The following is an 18,683-nucleotide window of genomic DNA, read 5'->3' as shown; positions in this document are numbered from 1 at the left end:
TCGTCAGCACGACGATATTACTTCAGAACCGCTGACCATAAAAATAAAGGTTGCTTGAGAACGCCAAAGCATGCGAGCGTTTGAACTTGGGCCGTTAAGATGTATAGCACCGATAGTGGCTCCCTCCTATGACACGACGCATTTTTGTACCTCGAAGTCAAACCTTGCGTCTTAGTCCTGGGGCAGAACCTAGTGGGTGCCGGAAGGGCGCCAGAAGATATCTGGCGGGGTTGATTTCCTGCGGGGTCTACTGGACGTCACCGAATTGTAGCCAAAACGTTTTCGCGTGCACAGGCTGGGTGGTGTTCTCGCTCTGCGCCAATAGCGCGAGACCGCGCGGGAAATCAACCCCGGCGGATATCTTCCGGCGCCCTTCCGGATGCCTTCCGGCACCCAGTAGGACTCGGTCCCAGCTTGCGTCCTCATCTCAATCGCCCGCTTAATGCTTCCTTCGCAGCTTCTTTACGTCGCTCACCACGTGTCCTATTGTGCTTTCTATACACGCTCCGCGGAACGCGACACAGCTAATGGTGATGAGTGCCCGCCGAGTGTTGATTCGACGGGCTTTTTGTGGACGCTTTTTGCTGGCAGCTCTATAGGGGCGCGCTTTCGCCAACCTATAGCCACGCGTGAGTATATCGCGCCCTGCGAAACACTTCCAAAGGGGTTTGTCTTTTCGTAAGAGAGCATGAGCGGTGTAGCAATATGCTACGAGGAAAGTGAAACACGCAGAAGCGCGAAACACAGAAAAGTGAAAAAAAAAAGACTCGTAACAAATTACAAGCTCCTTTTCTGTGTCCGGTCCACGCTGCTCGTATCATCCAATTCGTATTCTTCTTAAGACATTCATTCGCCCGCAACGAAGCGCATTTGCATTGGCAGCCCCTTTTTGTCGTTGTGACGAGTCATTACCGCACATACACTTACCTTATGTTTAACGCTACGCAAATGCGATCGCATTTGTAAAATAGCCCTCTCGCGTAAGTGCTGCCTCTCACAACCTCAGGCTCACAGAAAAAGTCTACCACATTGAACAGAATATCACGTTATCCATCAGCTTCCTGAATGTCTGCTAGCGGCGGTTTCGTCACTGAGCTTGAAACTGTTCGGATTCGGGGTTTCACCGAAGCAGAGTACAATATATCGCTAGTGATTATGCACTCGGCCTCGACGAAACACCGTAATTGGACGCCGCAAGAAAAAAGAATGAAAGTTGGTTTACTTGAGGAAACAAAGGATTGTAGTGCGAAAGCGTGCGGCATAACTTCCTGCATTGAAAACGTTGTTTTCAATGCAGGAATATACGGGTATGCGCTAGATATATGTTGGTTCCTCTGGCTCCAGAGCCCTCGCAAAGTCTTCACAGTACGCAGGCAGATTTCTTGTGGTTGAGACTCCTCGTCCTTGCACACTGATTGATTTATTGATTGAATTTCCTGACTAACTGAAACGGTCGATTGTTTAGCCGTTTATAAAGCGCTGTCTCGTACACGTCTACTAGCATGCGCCTGTGTCCGCGCGCGACAAATCTCTTCTTAAGCGATTTAAGACAACGCTGCCTATTCCGTTTCCTTACCCGCCGCGGTGGCTCAGTGGCTAAGGCGTTGTGCTGCTGAGCACAAGGTCGCGGGCTCGATTCCCGGCCGCGGCGGCCGCTTTTCTGACGGAGGCGAAAAGCAAAAACGCCCGTGTGTACGAGATTTCGGCGCACGTTAAAGATCCCCAGGTGGTCAAAATTAATCCGGAGCCCTCCGCTACGGCGCGCCTCATCGCCTGCGTTGCGTCGGCGCGTTAAACCCTACCATCAATCAATTATTCCGTTTCCTTATTCATATTTCACACATACGCACGCGGGTGTCGTTGCGCACAAGGCTAGGCGGCAGTGTCTGCAGCAAAGTAACCGAGCGTACATCCCGTCTAACGCTTCGCTTATAGTGGACCCCCCCGTCGGTGTGGCATATAGTAGACCGGCGGTAGTACCCGGTGATGCCCGGATGGGCCTAGGCACAGGCGATATAAAGCCTGGTAGTGCTTTCGCGCTGAAAATTTCTGTCCAGGAGAAAGGGGGAGTTGCGACACTAACATCCTCGCTCCAGCAATTTACCGAGCTCACCGGCCCTTATGCCCTTATTTCCGACTCTCAACTTCCTCACCCGTGACGCCCTCTGTCTGCTGCCTCGTGCGACGGCTACTCGTACTTCTGTCCTTCCACCAGGACGACACGCAAGTGGGGCGCAATGAAATTTCTATGCACGCCTACAATTTCCGACCTTAGCCCTCGTGTGGCACACTAAAACTTCGCAGTTTGAAGGTTGCGATAAGAGACGGGTGCAGCGACCGCCACGCCATTGGCGTATGACGGAGAACAAAGCAACCTGACCTGATTGTTCTGTTGCTCGCGCTAGCCACGAGGTGGCGGGGGCAAGTTCAGAACTGTAGGGTACATGGAGAAAATAAAAGGTTCCTGGATTCCCGCGCGTCCGTTCTCTGGCGAAGTTTGAATCATCTTATCTATTTCGCGTTGCTGGGTGTTGTGGGGAACGAAAACAACGGTGCATTGAGCACCGCGACGCAGTAGCGGCTGCACGGAACCGTTCAAAGGGTCTCTCCACCCTGTACGGCGGCGCTGGCATCGAGGCACCTCATTGCAAATTGCAAATTGCAAATAGCTTTGGAAGGGCGGGAAAGTAGCGCTTGCGGTAGGCTAAGCCGGCTTCAAAAAAGAAATGCCGAAAATCTGATCGCTAAATTATGCTTCGCATATGAAAAGAAGGGAGAGAGGAAAAACGAGTTATTTATATTTTGCCTTGCCAATTAGCCGCAGAGGGAAAATAAGGCTCGTACACATCGTGTCACTTGATCGAAGAGCAGCGAAACAGGATCGCTTTTCTTGACTGACTGGTTTCGCATAGTTGGTCATTTGTACCAATTCAAAGCGAAGTGCGGCCACAAATCGAAGCATGCTCGTTTTGAAAGGATCACAGGCCAGCACTACCCGAGCCATTCCCCCCTCATACCAACGCTTTGGAGCGCCACTTTACACCTTCCTAGCCTCAATAAGAACGCGCACCGCTAGCCAGTGAAAAAGGAACGGATGAAGTGTTAGCCCTAAGCGGCAGGGCAGTCAGCGTCGCACGATTCCCGGTGGGCGCGCGAGACATGCAGATATTGTGGGGTCCCGGAAGCCGTTCACTGATATTTTGTGGCCCCTCCATCCTAAAAATTTGTGGCAGCTAATGTTTGGTCCATATTGCAATACAAAAGCCACTAATTTAGAGGATACGCTGTTTGCATATCATTGTATTGTGTACGAAGTTCCTGCAAAACAATGTAGGAGTCCTACGGTCTTCATTCCTTACTTTGAGGTTATGTTACGTACATCTCTTGAGGCGAACCATCACAAGGGTAAAACCTTTGCAAAAGTGTTGGAGCGTGCTTTATTTTGACTAAGATCTCCATGGCGCTAACTACGCACACACGTTACTTGGAGGATAACTGGGCGATTCCTAACTTTGATTATGTAATCAGCGTCATGGCGTTGATGTGACGTGGGCTTGAACAGTATTGCGCTTGTTTCTTTTCAGGAACTCATCAATCAGCAGAATAAGCAGACATTTCAATTTTCTCCCATCAAGAGGTCAGCTTGGCAGCGATGTATACGATGCAGCCCTATTGGTGTCAATTGCACTTGCAGCCTCCATCATGCTCTGGGCGTTCATCCCTTCAAAGCGCCGACAACACAAGAACAAGGTAAGCTACGAAGGGAATATAGAAAAAAAAAAAAAAAGCTGTCATCAACAAGTGTCCTACACATTTTACACATTCTTGTCGTTAGTGTTTAGGATGAAGTGACTTAGCTGAGCTGACTCTTGGCAACAAACGCTTCCAAACAATAACGGCCGATTAGAGACACTGATGCTTATCTCAAGCAACTCAACGAAGTTATTAGACGTAGCTCGCAAAATTGAGTCCTCGGATCAGTAGGTGCCAAAAAAACTGCACTCAAGAAATGGGTGCTAATCTATGGCCACCTACAGCTTTGTGTGCAAGCACGTTTCCCGCCGCTAATAGACGCTTAAATAAGCATTTGCTAGCGGCTCAAATTAACGCGCTAGTTTACACCGCGTTGAACCTTGGTAGACATGTTCACGAGTATGCTTTATTTTTGTGGAAAGAGACCTGCAGATGTGCAATTTGTTTAGGAGCGCTTGTCCCGTTCATTACCCTGTAACTTTTTTTGCGCTCCACATTGTTTTTCAAATATGAATCCCCTCGCACAACAACATGCGTTATTGAACGCTTCAGACACTCCTTTCTATCCTAGAGTTACCAGACTAGTCAAAAATACCTTATGACAATGCATGCTTTGTGTACATTCTTTGTATACTGCTTTAAGCGTAACACGCTTGCGAAACGTTTTGGGGAACAGGACCGACGGAAGCCTAGGAAGGTGGTCCGAGGAGACATGCCACCAGTTTTTCCTAATGGTTGGATCCCCGTGTTAGATTCTGCAGACCTGGAGGCCGGAAAAATTACATCTATTAGCGTTCTAGGTAAGTTTGCTATTATAGCACCCTTCAAACAATACAAAGATTAAGGATTCATTTTGCAACGTGACATACCTAAGTAGCCACATAGGATAACCATGCCCACAAAGTTAAAGGAGACGTAGTTGTGAGTGCACTCCAGCGACCAAGGAGTTTTTGTAGGGCGCTGTCATACGTACAGATTCCTTTGTTTCTGAATTAAGTTACATCTATTTTCAGAATATAGACGGACCTCAGTGCCACTTTGGATACACTTACGTAAAAAAAAAAGAACAGTAACCCAGCACACTGCCCAATGACACAAATACAACCGCTGGCCTCACGGCTGTTAATTGTGTCCCTTGGCACAGTGGATCTAAGAGAGAGAGAGAAACAACTTTATTGACAGTCCGGCATGGGATGGGGGGTGGGGTGAGACGAGCGTGCTAGACAGCCTGGGGCGGCAGCCTACTCATGCCAACCCGTGAGGGTGACGTTTTCGGCTGCTGTCTCGCCAGGATGTCCAGCACGTGCTGGACCACGTCTCTTTGGTCTCCAGGGTCTTGGCTTGTGATCTTGCTGCGCATGGCAGGAGGCATTGCTTCGTCTAGGCGGTCTGGGGGGGTGCAGTTCCAGAGCAAGTGTCTCTGGGTGGCTCTTGCTTGTTGAAATTGTTGACAGATGTCTGTTGTATATACGGCGGGGCATATGTGTCGTGCCAGTACGGGTGTCCATATAGCCTGTGCTTGTATTTGTCGTAATGTAGTACCTTCCTTGCGGGTGAGGTCTCGATGGGGGGTGGGAAGAGGCATCTATTTGTTCTGTACCACTGGAGAATGTCTCCGTAGGAGGTGATGGAGTATTCATCGTCATTGGACCGAGGTGCCGGGTGAATCGAGGGGCGGGGTGGGGACCCGCGGCTGGTTAGCGCGTGTGCCTCCATGTCTGCCTCTTCATTCCGGTTCGGTCCTATGTCTAACTGCCCAGCGTGTGCGGGGAACCACTTGATGGTAATGTTGGGGCCTGATGATATTGTGGAGCATATTCTGGTAGTTGTATTTTTGACGTTGTTTGTAGCGAAGTTGAGTATGGCCGTTTTCGAGTCGCTGAGGACCGTGCGGCATTTCGGAAGCGTAAGTGCCAGTGCAATGGCCAGCTCTTCGGCTTGTGTGGGTGTCTTGCACTGTATGCTTCCAGATGTTTGGAGTATCCCAGTGTCGGATGCGAGGACGGCTGCTACATACGTATCTGGTTGTTGGGGGTATTGTGCTATATCCACGTAGTAGGCGTGTGGGTCTTTGACGTGCCACTTCGTAAGGGCCGTGGCTCTCGCCGACCGTCTCTCTTGATGAGCCTGTGGGTGCATGTGCTTAGGTAAGGGGGGAATCCGTAGGCATTGGGCGAGAGTCCGGGGTAGCGGAGTTGCTTTCTTTGGAGCCGTTGTAGGTGTATTGAGTCCGATTCTTTGTAGTATTGCTCGCCCTGTCCTGGTCTGGGACAGTCTGTGATACTGAGCTGTGCTTTGGGCTTCTGCGATTTCGTCTGTCGTATTATGTACTCCTAGTGCGAGCATGCGGTCCGTATTGGTGTGGGCGTATAGTCCCAGTGCTGTCTTGTAGGTTCGTCTGATCATTGCATCTATCTTTAGCTTTTCGGCCGCCTTCCAGTTGTGGAAGGATGCCACGTAAGCGATGTGACATAGTGCAAAGGATTGGGTGAGTCTAAGTAGACTATCTTCTCTCATGCCTTGGTATCGCGTGGCCACTTTCCGGAGGAGTCGAGTGGCCATCGTGAGCTTGGCGTGGAGTTTCTGCACTGTGACGTTGTTGTGGTGCGAGTCTTGTATGTGCAACCCGAGCACTCTGATCGTTGGGACTTGTGTTATCGGCATTCCGTCCTGGGTGACCACATTGATGGGGGTGTGTTGTTTGGTTGGCCTTCTCGTTCCTGGTGGTGGGATCACTAGAAGTTCGGGTTTTGTTGGCGAACATTTGAGTCCAGTAGGGCGTAGATGTTCTTCGACTGCAGTGACGGCTTCTTGGAGGGCCGCTTTTATCTGGCTGTCACTACCCCCTGTTGACCACAACGTGATGTCATCTGCATAGATCGTGTACCGGATGTTACTAACTTGTTCGAGTCTTCTAGCTACGCCGATCATGACTATGTTAAACAGCAGAGGGGAGATTACGGAGCCTTGTGGGGTGCCCGTGCTTCCCAGCTGCTTAGGTGGGAGTTGCAGTTCCCCTGCCACGAGCCTTGTGATTCGGTTGGTCAGGAAGTCCTTGATATACGCGAAAGTTCGCTGTCCCATATTGAGGTTGGACACTTGCTGAAGTATTGCCGAGTGGTGTACGTTGTCAAAGGCTCCTTGAAGATCTAGTCCGAGTACTGCTCTGTTGTCCAGGGTGGGGAATTTTCGATCAATGATTTCGTGCTTGAGAAGCAACATGGCGTCTTGGGTGCATAATTTGGCTCGAAATCCCAGCATCGTGTCTGGGTAGATGTCGGATTCTTCCAGGAACCGTTGCCAGCGATTGAGGAGTACGTGTTCGAGCACCTTTCCCACACAGGATGTTAGAGATATAGGTCTCAGGTTGTCAATGTGGGGTGGCTTGCCCGGTTTGGGGATGAGTACCGTTTTCGCAGTCTTCCATTGTTGCGGCAGCTTGCCCGTGCGCCAGCACTTGTTGAAGTATTTGGTTAGGGCTTCTATTGCTGTGTCGTTCAAATTTCGGAGCGCCTTGTTGGTAACTTGATCCGGGCCGGCCGCCGATTTACAGTTAATGGTTTGAAGCACTGCACGCACTTCCCATTCTTCTATATCGGCGTCTAAAAGGTCATTGGGTGCGCCTTCATAGTTTGGGAGAGGGTCTGGTGGTGTTGCAGGGAGGTACTTGGCGTCCAGGCGTCTTTGTACTTCGGCTTCTCCCAATTCTCGGACGGCTTTGTGGATGGTTCTGTTCAGCGTGTAATGTTGAGCGCCCTTGGTGGTCTGGTCGTTTAGTAGGTGGCGCAGGAGATGCCACGTTCTGCTTTTGTGAAGTTGGCCATCGGCCTCTTGACATACTGCGTGCCATTATTGTCTGCAGAGGGTTGTGCTGTGTTGTTCTATGTCCCGGTTGAGTTGTGCTATGCGTTTTCGGAGTTTTCGGTTGTGGCGTTGGCGTTTCCACCGCTTCTTCAGGAAGTTGCGTGCTTCTTGGATATAAGAAATTAAATTGAGTAATGGTACGCTTAAACAAAAATCTTGGATTGCGTGGGACGCTCAATGCCTCAGGAACTGATACCCCGCTGATCAATGACTCAGCACTAAGCCAGCTTTCTTTGCACGGCCGATGTTTCTTACCACTGGCCCACCCGTGTTCAGTGAACTCCCATGTAGCACCCCAGTGAAAGCCCAAGGAGAATTCAATTCACGACCACGCACAATGTGTCTTGTGCTAGCGGCGACACAGGCCAGAGTGCCAACCAGTCATAATCTGAGCTTCCAGCTCCCATTCCATGCTGAATACGCCGGCTCTCGTTCGTAGTCTGAGCTGCGTATAACACATACCAACCAGTAAAAAATGACGCTGCACGCTGAAAGAACACAAGGACAGCCACAGGTGTGCTTGTGGCTGTCCTTTCGTACTCTTTCTTTTTTCACATGTTTTGTGTATGTTAGCCACTATGCACCAACGGACCCAACTTTCGCAGTTATTCGGTTGTGCCTAACACATCCAATATCATGAAACCACGTGTTCAGCTTAAGGTTGGAGGTCCATGTATCGAAATAATGTATGAATTAAGGTACCTAAAACGAGGTATACAAAGCCACCATGGCGACCCGAGAATTGAGCCTCTCGATGTTTCAAGCCCATTACCGGGCTCTGACGTGCAGCACGTTACCACCGAACGTTAATTCAAACTTTTAACTTTCATCCAGAGACATTCTGCGATTGGACATTAAAATAACCACGTTAAAGCATGTAAGGACAGAACCGCACCTAGAGGGCCTTATTGACAAGGCGAAAGCCATAGAGAGTAGTACTTTTACATTACAATTCATGGACGCTGGATAAATCAGGGCCGTAACCTTTAGATTTTGGCTCTTTTATGAAATTTACCCCGTTTGCTAACAGTGGAGCCGTTGTACAAGCCTTAAGTTAGCCGTTGTAGAAAAAAAATTACACCATCTTCCCGTGGGGAACCCTGATGAGGATGCGAAGCATCGTGGCAGTTCCGTGTGGTTCCATTGTGTTGCCGTTATGTTGAGTGATCTGGTTTTTACTAGCGCCAGAGGGAATTCCGCGTCCGGGTCCACACCGGTGGCAAAGACACGCATGTGCTGTTGTGTTACGGTGAGTAGGCGGTGGTTCTCGAGGCGCCGAAACTCGTCCATCATGTTCTTGTCGATGTTGTCTCTGTGGTAGAATCGGTAGTCTCCGTCAGCTTTGGTGAGGGAAAGGCTGTTGACATTGGTGCACCGGCTGAGAGCAATGTACGCGCCCTCCTCTTCGCAGCTTTGTCTTCTCGTTCTTCTTCTTCTTCGGCGGTTCCCCTACGGGAAGATGACGACAGTGGTTGAACGCGAACCTATCTCGTGATGGATTCTTTGGTTGGCCAATCCCCCGGGGCATCTTGCCACAATCAGCACCAGAGGCGCTGCGGACGGGGCTGTTTGAGCTGCAAGGCGCGTGGCGCTTCCCGCCACAGCTTTCCCACGGGAAATTCAGCATCCCCCTCTAAAGTTTTCAGTTCGTCGTTTCCGTTGACGTTCAGCTTCGCGTGCCTTCGTTGTATCAGTAGCTTCTTGACGTAGTTTGAATTAGTCAAGGACATAAGGCGCGTTCGTAGCACTTGCTCCTGTCCCGGATTTGTAGCGTAGTGGGAAGAGCACCGCGTACCTCCCGTTGCGGCCAGAGAGTCGTGGGATCGAAACCGGGCGCCGCTAACTATTTCTTTTTTTTATAGTGTAGGATCGCGGAGCTGTGGGTGTAAGGATGAGAGTTGCGCATGCGAAGTGAGCGTGTGGACGGCGCCGCCATCAACGACGGAGGACCAGGCGAGCCTAAGAAATTCTCCGCATTTAAAAAAACCCGGAAAATGCCGAGCGCTACGCGCGTGCCTCGCGGCGACCGGCCAGCGTCCTCGGAACACGCAGTGGCTTCAGCAGGGAGGAGAAAGCGTCTTATTTATTCCACCCGTTGTGATTGCGGTCACTCGGCACCAGTGAGGGGTGTCCTCAGTCTAAGACTCCCTGGCTGTAGCCGGCCTTCCGTGTCCTATTCGCCAGCCGAAGCTGCGAGCAGGGGTCGGAGCTGCTCAGCGTCGCCGCCCTCTCTGAAGGTATAGGGTTTGGATTGGGAGCGAGATCTGGCGTGTTTGGGAATGCACACACTGTGTGGAATAGTGCTCCTGATGTGGGGCAGGAGATGCACTGAGGTGAGTATCGAGTGGGGAATATTTTGTGCCAGAGCGTCTTTTGGGGGAAGGTGTTAGTTTGGAGCTGGCGAAGTATGACTCCCTTGTGTAAAAACCCCGAGAAGCGAGTAAAGGGCGAGCGCTCGGGAGCTCGTGCCTCGCAGCGACCATCGAGTCCCGGTTCGCGCAAAGGCTTGAGCCAAAAAAAAAAAAAAAATCTCCAGCGACGTTCTCCAGTGCTACCGCACTTTTAAAAATAACCGCAGCGCTAATGCTGAAGATTTAAAGACAACCTGCCAGGGAGAGGTCATCGAGGCCACGGCATTCTCTGGAAACCAGTGTGGATAATTGGAGACATGGCTACGAGCTTGCCAATCCTTCCCGAGACGATTTGCCGATCCCGCCACCGTAGCCTCGAGTCGACGACGAAGAGCTGGTGGAAATTTACAATGCTGGGAATGACTCTGCCCCCACCACTCGCCGCGAAGACAACGACGACCTGTTCGATGCATATGACGTCGATTGCTAGCACCGCAACTATGCAAATAAACAATGATACTGAAACTTAACTATAACCCGCCGCGGTGGCTCAGTGGCTAAGGCGTTCCGCTGCTGAGCACAAGGTCACGGGTTGAGATTCCCGGCCGCGGCGGCCGCTTTTCTGATGGAGGCGAAAGGCAAAAACGCCCGTGTGTACGAGATTTCCCCGCACCATAAAGATCCCCAGGTGGTCAAAATTAATCCGGAGCCCTCCACTACGGCGCGCCTCATCGCCTGCGTTGCGTGGGCGCGTTAAACCCTACAAAAGAAAAAAAGAAACTTAACTATGTGCCCGGCAATGCTCACTTACAACCCATCCGCCATTCAAGTCCTGAGTGCAAGCTTCCTTGAATTTTTATTTCTTGTATATGGGTTGGACACTGTTCGAAGCACGTTATGGTTATAATTTACCCATCCCAGTAATAGAGTAACAGGGAGTGCACGTTGCACCTGTGAAGGTGGTGTGTTCGCCCAGAGCAGCGACTTGCCACGTCCGACGTTTTTAGACTCTTTGTCAGGAAATGAGCGATCTCGCCCTCTGCCGAGCCTAGACTCAAGTTTTGTACGGTGATGGTAGGAGAGCTGGAAATCTGCTAAGTTTAAATGGTAGTTTTGCGGGTAATCGCTAACGAGGCATTGGTGCGTCCTGTAGGCTTTCATTCACGGCACGGCGTGATTGTTGCCGCTGATAACGGTGAAGTCATCTTGTCGGCTGTGTCTTTACAACTAACAGCAATCCTTTTCTTCCCTACATGGATCATTATGTCACTACCGCTGTGAAGCTGTTGTCGTGCAAAAGGGACGGAATAAGCCAAGCACGGTGGTATGGAGGTCAGAAAACTTTGTCATGGCTGAGTGCTATCAACTGCGTGGCTACATTGGGTTCAGAGCGCACCGCAACTTCTGACTGAGGTGCTACCTTTAATAGCGCTTTTTCGCTGAACGTTATGTCGCGGGCACTATCCACGGTACCTGAAAACTTCTTCTGGCCTGGCCCGAACAAGCCAATAAATTTTTGACAAGGCTGAGGGGAGAGGCGAGATCTAAGAGATTTGCCGAAAAGCGTCGGTGCTTAGAGCTTGGCTTCCCCACCATTCTCTAAATGACCCCCCTCCTCAATGAATACGACTTCTATCTGACCGCAGTAGGGTTATTGGCATATTTGTCTGTTTTCGAAGGAACGAACGCATCAAAGCCCCCTTGACGACATCCTCTCTAAGTACGTTTATACTGCTGGTGTCGAAGCAAAAATGCATTGATTCATTGATTGATTGATTGATTGATTGAAGACTGAATTCTTTGCCCTGCATTTGTAGACGGTCGTGGGCGTAATAATTTTTAAAACAATTGCTTGCGATTGGGAATTTACCGATTCGGTCCAGTCACAGGTACACTAAGGACACCGAGTGACTAGGGTCAAAGAATTTCAACCCGGTGTCATGAAAAACACACGCGCCGTACGATGTGAAATTGCTGCGCAAGTCAGCGTAGGGTTCGTATCTAGCGATTGCCTTCTTTGGCGAAATGATGATATGCAGGCGGGGCGCGGCTCGTTTTCTCCGTTTTGCAATAGATCCACCGAGTAGAACGATCAGGCGAGATCCGTCAGTCGCCTATCAATTTCTGCCGCCTTGTTGCCGCACCGACGTCGCAGGTTTATCCCGTTTTCAGCGCTCTGCTGCGCCCTCAACCTCCTCCACAGCCTCTCCAATGCACGCACTTATTTGCGTTTTAGGTATTTCCCGCTTGTCCATGCCACCGCAGGCTCAGTGACGTTCTATTTGGTGAAATGAATTAAAACTGGGGAAACCAACAGCCTGCTCCCAGAGCGAGCGTGTGCGACGCGATAGCTCTCAATCGGGCGCTGAATTACTCGCCATTGACCGCCACCAGAGCACATTTGCTTCCATCGCTACCATTTGATGTCGGTGCGTAAATCTCGAACGATGATGCGGGCGGCAGTAGGCGATGTAGGCTGATGTATCGCCTTTACTGTTTAGATATCACATTGTAGATATCCAAGATACAAATTCTGCTTCATTCACGTTGGTACGCTACCTTACAGGCGCGCCTTATTTTTGGCGGCCGGTTATTCTTGTCTAGTGCACCTTTTTCTGGTTCGAAAAGGTCCTGTCGTGTTGTAATAAGCGTTACGTATTCGAAGCTCATAGAAAGTTTCATCATCATCATCATCATCACCAGCCTATCTACGCCCACTGCAGGGCAAAGGCCTCTCCCATTATTCTCCAATCATCTCGGTCCTGTGCCAACTGTGACCAATTTATCCCCGCAAACTTCTTGATCTCATCTGCCCATCTAACTTTCGGCCGCCCCCTACAACGCTTGCCTTCTCTAGGGATCCACTCTGTTACCCTTAATGACCAGCGGTTATCTTGCCTTCGCATTACATGCCCTGCCCACGTCCATTTCTTCTTCTTAATTTCTACTAATATGTCTTTAACACCAGTTTGCTCCCTGACCCACTCCGCTCTCCTCTTGTCCCTTAATGTTACAGCTATCATTTTCCGCTCCATTGCCCGCTGACTCGTTCTCAATTTAAGTTGAACCCTCTTAGTGAGCCTCCAAGTTACCGGTACTCACCTACGGGGCAGAAACTTGGAGAAAGTTTACGACTGTGTTATTTGATAATAACTACGAGGAGTTTCCCAGCCGGTTTCTAGTCCATTACGCTAGAGGAAAAGACAAGCACGAAGCCACCTGCCAAGAAATAGCTGTGTGACAAGAAAAGGGCCAGTATTCCGAAGAGAGACAGGTCATTATCCTCGAAGGCGATGGACAAGAGAAAGCCACCTCATTTTACCACTGCAAAGTCCCTCGGCTCCCCAACCGTCGTCAGCTACCACCTCGCGCGGCGGAGAAATTTTCCGTGACACACGCATCTTCGACCAACCCATTAACTTTCCCATGCCAAGACTACCAAGAAATAATTTAGACGGAAATATTGCACTTACTTGAACATGCGAACGCGGCAGTGAAACAGCATGGTGAGGAAGGTTTCCCGAGAAAAAAAAAGTTGCCCAGACACCAACAACCAACGTTTGTTTGATGGCGCTTTTATTACATTGTCTGTTGTTTTGGAAACATATTTCACGAGACGAGAAGAATATAATGAGCTAGCTCTGCACGCAGGGTTATGCACGGTGCTCTTTTTTGCCATGGCGAATGTATTCATGCTACTCTATAAGGGGAGGTTCTAATTTTTGCACTTTATTAAACAAGAGTAGTTGCCAAAGCAGAGTAGGAAAATTCATGCAGTAGTGCGAGTTCATAAGCAGCATATTGTTTTTCTTGACATTTGTCAAACAAAAGTAAACAAAACATTTTACAGACAATGCGGGACGTCAGTGGCTTTCTAGAAATGTTACTATCCCCATTACTTTTTTAATGTTTTACTGGTAAACACATGTATTCACCTCATACGGGTGGCTTTCTAGCGCAGCAGTCCCAAGGGAAGCGAGGCTAGCGGGATTGCGTCGTTAATAAAATACAATCGGTATACCAGCTTACAAGCCGACGTACCGTCCGCACCAATAAATGCAAAAAAAAAAAAAAATCCCTGCGAAAGTTCAAGTGACCAGTACAATGCGGAAACATCCGTGATGGGATTTGTAGATAGGGTTAGGCAGCGCCGTGGAGCAAAGACAGCAGCGAACGCGTCGGCTGCAGACACACATCGCCTAAGCCACGCGGGAGCGCTGTACGTAGCTTTTCTCGTATCTAGCTCCAAAGATTGAACAGACCATCGTCAGAGGAGGCGTGGGCCGCCATGTTGAGTTTACAATTCGGAAGAGAAAGCCACCTGTCACGCGGTCACACGTCAGCAGTGGAGCTGAGCTTCGAGGGAAAGCCACGCATGCAGGAGCAACGCCGCCGCCGTTCTGCGTGGTTTTGCGCGGTCTCTGGTCGGCATTTTCAAACGGTACCGCTAAGACCAATGAGTATATCGCTGAACGTTTGACTCGTTCGCTCTTTTGTGCGTAATGCGGCATTCACATGGCCTTTGGTAGCATTTCTTTCTCGACGTGAATCTTCAGGAAGCGTTTCTTTCATTCGGTTACACCGGAATGCCTTGTTCCGTGGGAAATTCCGCCCCACACTTAGAAGCAATACAATAAAGACTTTATTTTTGTTTTTCGTACTGTTTTGAGGAACTTAGGGCTTTGTTCACATCGGCCGAACAACTTTTGTCTTTGTACTAGCTACTGTTGCGACCGGGCGGGGGCACCCGATCCGAGCTCCGTGGCCTCCGACATACGAGTGGTAGCGTGTATGATGCGAGCGGCCAGCCGCTGTTGCAGCCGTGAAGAAGTCCAGAAGCCGTAGGCTAACGTAACTGTTTACTTCATAGCGAGAGGTGAGCCGAAGCCAAAGAACAATGCCCCGACGGGCGAGGTTACAATACAGGACTCGAGCAGAGAGACAACATCGATTCGCTGCTCTAACAGGAATCGTTTACAACGCTTGGGAGCTCTATTTATACCCGAAAGCGGTAACGGTCAAACGCAACAGGCTGGAACACGCACAACACTCTTTCCAGAGTTCGTAAGCTGTTCATAGCCTCGGGCACGTTGAGTCCGAGAGAGGGGAGAGAGGAGGACTCCATTGCGATCACCGGGGCCTGCCTCTGTGTCCTTGAAGAGCGTGGAGACGAGCCACGCAGGCAGCCGCCGAAGTTCAGCCGCCGCAGGCAGCCGCCGAATGCGCAGAGAGCGAAGCGTCTGACGAGGCTTTGTCGCAACTTGTTGCCGACACGATTGCGCCTGTTTTCGAAGGAGCACGAGTGGCTTCGCCGCACAGCCGAGGAGTGATGCGGGGAAGTACTGCGGCGCTGGCCCATTCGTAACAGCTTCTCCGCCGGGGGTCCGAGATCCCGATGGATAAGGGTCTGCAACCGTTGTCCGGAGGGATGCTGTCGAAGTGAAGTGTTCGGCAGACGCTCGACTCCAGGCCTTGGCTGTACTACACCGTGCTGGAGCTTCACCGGCGGGTCACTGGACGAGTAGTGGCTCCCCAAGAACGTCTCTGGCTTGGTTAGGCAAGCAACAGAACAACACAGGAAGACGCAACCGCATCGCCGGCAAGTGCGAAGACAAATCCACACTGAAGATCTACCAGGCTTTCAGTTGCGAAAAAGTACGCGAATAACTAACTACTCTAGTTATATTTTTGCCCAGCAGTACTTTAGACAAGTGACAAACCTGAAAGGTGACATTTCGCTTGATTGGAAATGTCCCACACAAAAAGAAATGTAATCGTAAAGGGCGAAACCTGCTCCAGGAAAAACAATGAAATTGAGAAAGTCAGGCGTCTACAAGCCACTTCTCGCGCTGAGAGCTGCGATTCGAGCTCTCATCATTGCTCCGAGCTTTTCCCAATTTGTATCGCACTTTAGGTGCGCCCGTTCTCTGAAAGAGACTGCTGCGACCGCATGAGAGGACACCGGCCGTTCGCTTCGACAACAGTCGAGCGCGCGGAGGAGCGAGGATTTTCCATCGTTCAAACGAGAGGCGCGCACTCCTTCTTGGAGGCGGCGTCCCCCTGGCGCGATGCGAGCTCACGGCTTTGCCCCTTCGCGTGCCTGCACTGAAACACGCGCCGCAAGCACGCGCGGAAGTTTTCCCTCTATCCTTCTTGCTCGCCTTTTCGCGAACGCGTTCGGCAAGCGAACATCGGAACGCGTTTACGTTCTCTCCTCTAGGCTGATCGGTTCCCGACTTCGGCTCAGCCGCAGTCGACACCGCAACCTCAACTAGCTCCGCCGATGTTGGCCTATCATCGGGAGCATCAGCTTGGAGTGAAAAGGGCACGACGTGCTCATTAGGCACCTGGTAGCTTTGAGCAGTCACTACCTCGTTGTCCCTAGCGCTTTCGGCGACAGCCTCAGCAAGCGAACACCGAAGGGTGTTTTCGTTCTGTTTTGCGGCTGTCAAGGCTACACTAGATCCAAGCTGCCCTGTCTCAAAAGACGGCTCAGCCGCCCGCGACACCTGAATCTCTGCGTGCTCGGCTGGCCGTTGCTCGAGGCCAGCTACCTGAGCTGGTGGCAGAACGGAATCGGCTTGCTCAGTGGCGAGATCGTCATGACTCCCAACTGAGCTGTGCAAACCGCTCGCTGCCTCGGCAGCAGGCTTTGCCACCACGTCGCTCGTTTCTGCACTACCGTACGAAAGAACCTCTGTTTCAGCGGACTCGTGCGGTCTCTCGGTAACCTCATCGGTTACGCATTCCTCCTGAGCTGGTAGCAGGACGGAATCGGCTTGCTCAGTGGCGAGATCGTCATTTCTCCCAACTGAACCGTGCAAACCGTTCGCTGCCTCGGATGCAGGCTTTGCCACCACATCTCTCGTTTCTGCACTACCGTCCGAAGGAACAACCTCCGTTTCAGCGGAGTCGTGTTGCCTGTCGGTAGCCTCATGGTTTCCGCACTCCCGCGAAACCTCGCTATCTCGCGAAATGTTCATGTTCAGACCGGTAGCCGCTCCCAAGGCGTCCCGCGAATTTGAACCATCCGAACACTCCGCCGAGATCTCCAAAACAAACGCCGACACATTATCGCACTCAGTGGACACGTACTGCCCTCTGCTGACAGTCTGAGCTAATGCGCCGTCGTTATCCCTCTCCGCAACCTTGACGCGCTGCGGGGCAGCAACGGTCGCTTCCGACTCGCGCTCCCGAGCGTCTGCTACTTTCTTTTCGTTACCGTGGCCAGTTTCTCTATCCACGACAACGAGGTCTTTCTCGAGCAACAATTCTAACTCGGGCTTCACTTCTTCCTGCTCGAGTTGAATTTCGTTCTTGTTCTCCCGTTGGAGTCTCTCTCTTTCGAGCTTCTTTGCTTCCTGTTCAAGGCGCTCGAACTCGAGGTCGTACCATCGCATCTTTGCCTCGTGCTTGAGCTTGCGTTCCTGCTCTTGTTTCTGCCACTCGAGCTCCTCACGCTGGCGCTCAGCCTCGGCGGCCTGACGTTTCGCGATCTCCCTGCCATTGATCAGCTCAATGCATTCCGACAGTTCCTCATCGTCAGCCCCGACAGCGAGTATAGCCTGTATCAGCTCTGGCTTTCTCAGTGCGTCCGTAACATCCAAGCGCAACTCTTTTGCAAGCTCCAACAACTGCGGTTTTTTCAACGCTTTCAAATTCATGGCCGGTCTAGAGTACTGCTTTCCCACTGCTCCAAAAATGTTTTGCGCGAATAACCCACGCGACAAAAACACACGCCCTACCAGCTATCCTCAGAAGCCTGGTAAAACTCAGTGAAGAAAAGTCCCGCACTCACCCTTGACCGCCGTGAATTCTGCGAAGTCCGAAGCCGCCTTGACGTCCGTGGTGTTGGGTCTCGCACCGCTGGCTTCAGGTGTTACGAAGTTGCCATCCCACCGCTGCCAACCAGTTGTTGCGACCGCGAAGGCCGACCGCAGCCGGGAAGAGGTCCAGAGCTGATAGGCCAACGTAAACTGTTTACTTCATAGCGAGAGGTGAGCCGAAGCCAAAGAACAATGCCCCGACGGGCGAGGTTACAATACAGGACTCGAGCAGAGCGACAACATCGATTCGCTGCTCTAACAGGAATCGTTTACAACGCTTGGGAGCTCTATTTATACCCGAAAGCGGTAACGGTCAAACGCAACAGGCTGGAACACGCACAACACTCTTTCCAGAGTTCGTAAGCTGTTCATAGCCTCGGGCACGTTGAGTCCGAGAGAGGGGAGAGAGGAGGACTCCATTGCGATCACCGGGGCCTGCCTCTGTGTCCTTGAAGAGCGTGGAGACGAGCCACGCAGGCAGCCGCCGAAGTTCAGCCGCCGCAGGCAGCCGCCGAATGCGCAGAGAGCGAAGCGTCTGACGAGGCTTTGTCGCAACTTGTTGCCGACACGATTGCGCCTGTTTTCGAAGGAGCACGAGTGGCTTCGCCGCACAGCCGAGGAGTGATGCGTGGAAGTACTGCGGCGCTGGCCCATTCGTAACACTACGAAAAATGCACGATGAAACGTTGCCATTCACCAAGCTTAAACGCTGTTGCGACCGGGCGGGGGCACCCGATCCTTTCTCCGTGGCCTCCAACATACGATGGGTAGCGTGTATGGTGCGAGCGGCCAGCCGGTGTTGCAGCCGTGAAGAAGTCCAGAGCAGTAGGGTAACGTAACTGTTTACTTCATAGCGAGAGGTGAGCCGAAGCCAAAGAAACATACAATG

The 18,683-nt window shown here is 51.2% G+C and overlaps 1 protein-coding gene and 1 pseudogene across 1 annotated transcript in view; one reads left to right on the top strand and one right to left on the bottom strand.

The window, feature by feature from the left end:
- Positions 1-18,683, top strand: part of LOC144164214 (cholesterol 7-desaturase nvd-like) — a 47,095-nt gene that overhangs the window by 17,665 nt on the left and 10,747 nt on the right. The window contains exons 2-3 of the mRNA XM_077694731.1: positions 3,585-3,750; positions 4,430-4,553. Coding sequence (XP_077550857.1) covers positions 3,585-3,750; positions 4,430-4,553 — 290 coding nt within the window. The remainder of the gene's footprint in view (positions 1-3,584; positions 3,751-4,429; positions 4,554-18,683) is intronic.
- LOC144163975 (uncharacterized) lies at positions 4,908-14,258 on the bottom strand (annotated as a pseudogene).

This window comes from Haemaphysalis longicornis, unplaced genomic scaffold, assembly GCF_048455015.1.
Source record: "Haemaphysalis longicornis isolate Haplotype H1 unplaced genomic scaffold, Haemaphysalis longicornis Haplotype H1 scaffold_13, whole genome shotgun sequence".
Taxonomy (NCBI): Eukaryota; Metazoa; Arthropoda; class Arachnida; order Ixodida; family Ixodidae; genus Haemaphysalis; species Haemaphysalis longicornis.
Note: the sequence above shows the minus strand (reverse complement) of the source record. Positions and strands in the feature narration are given on the sequence as shown.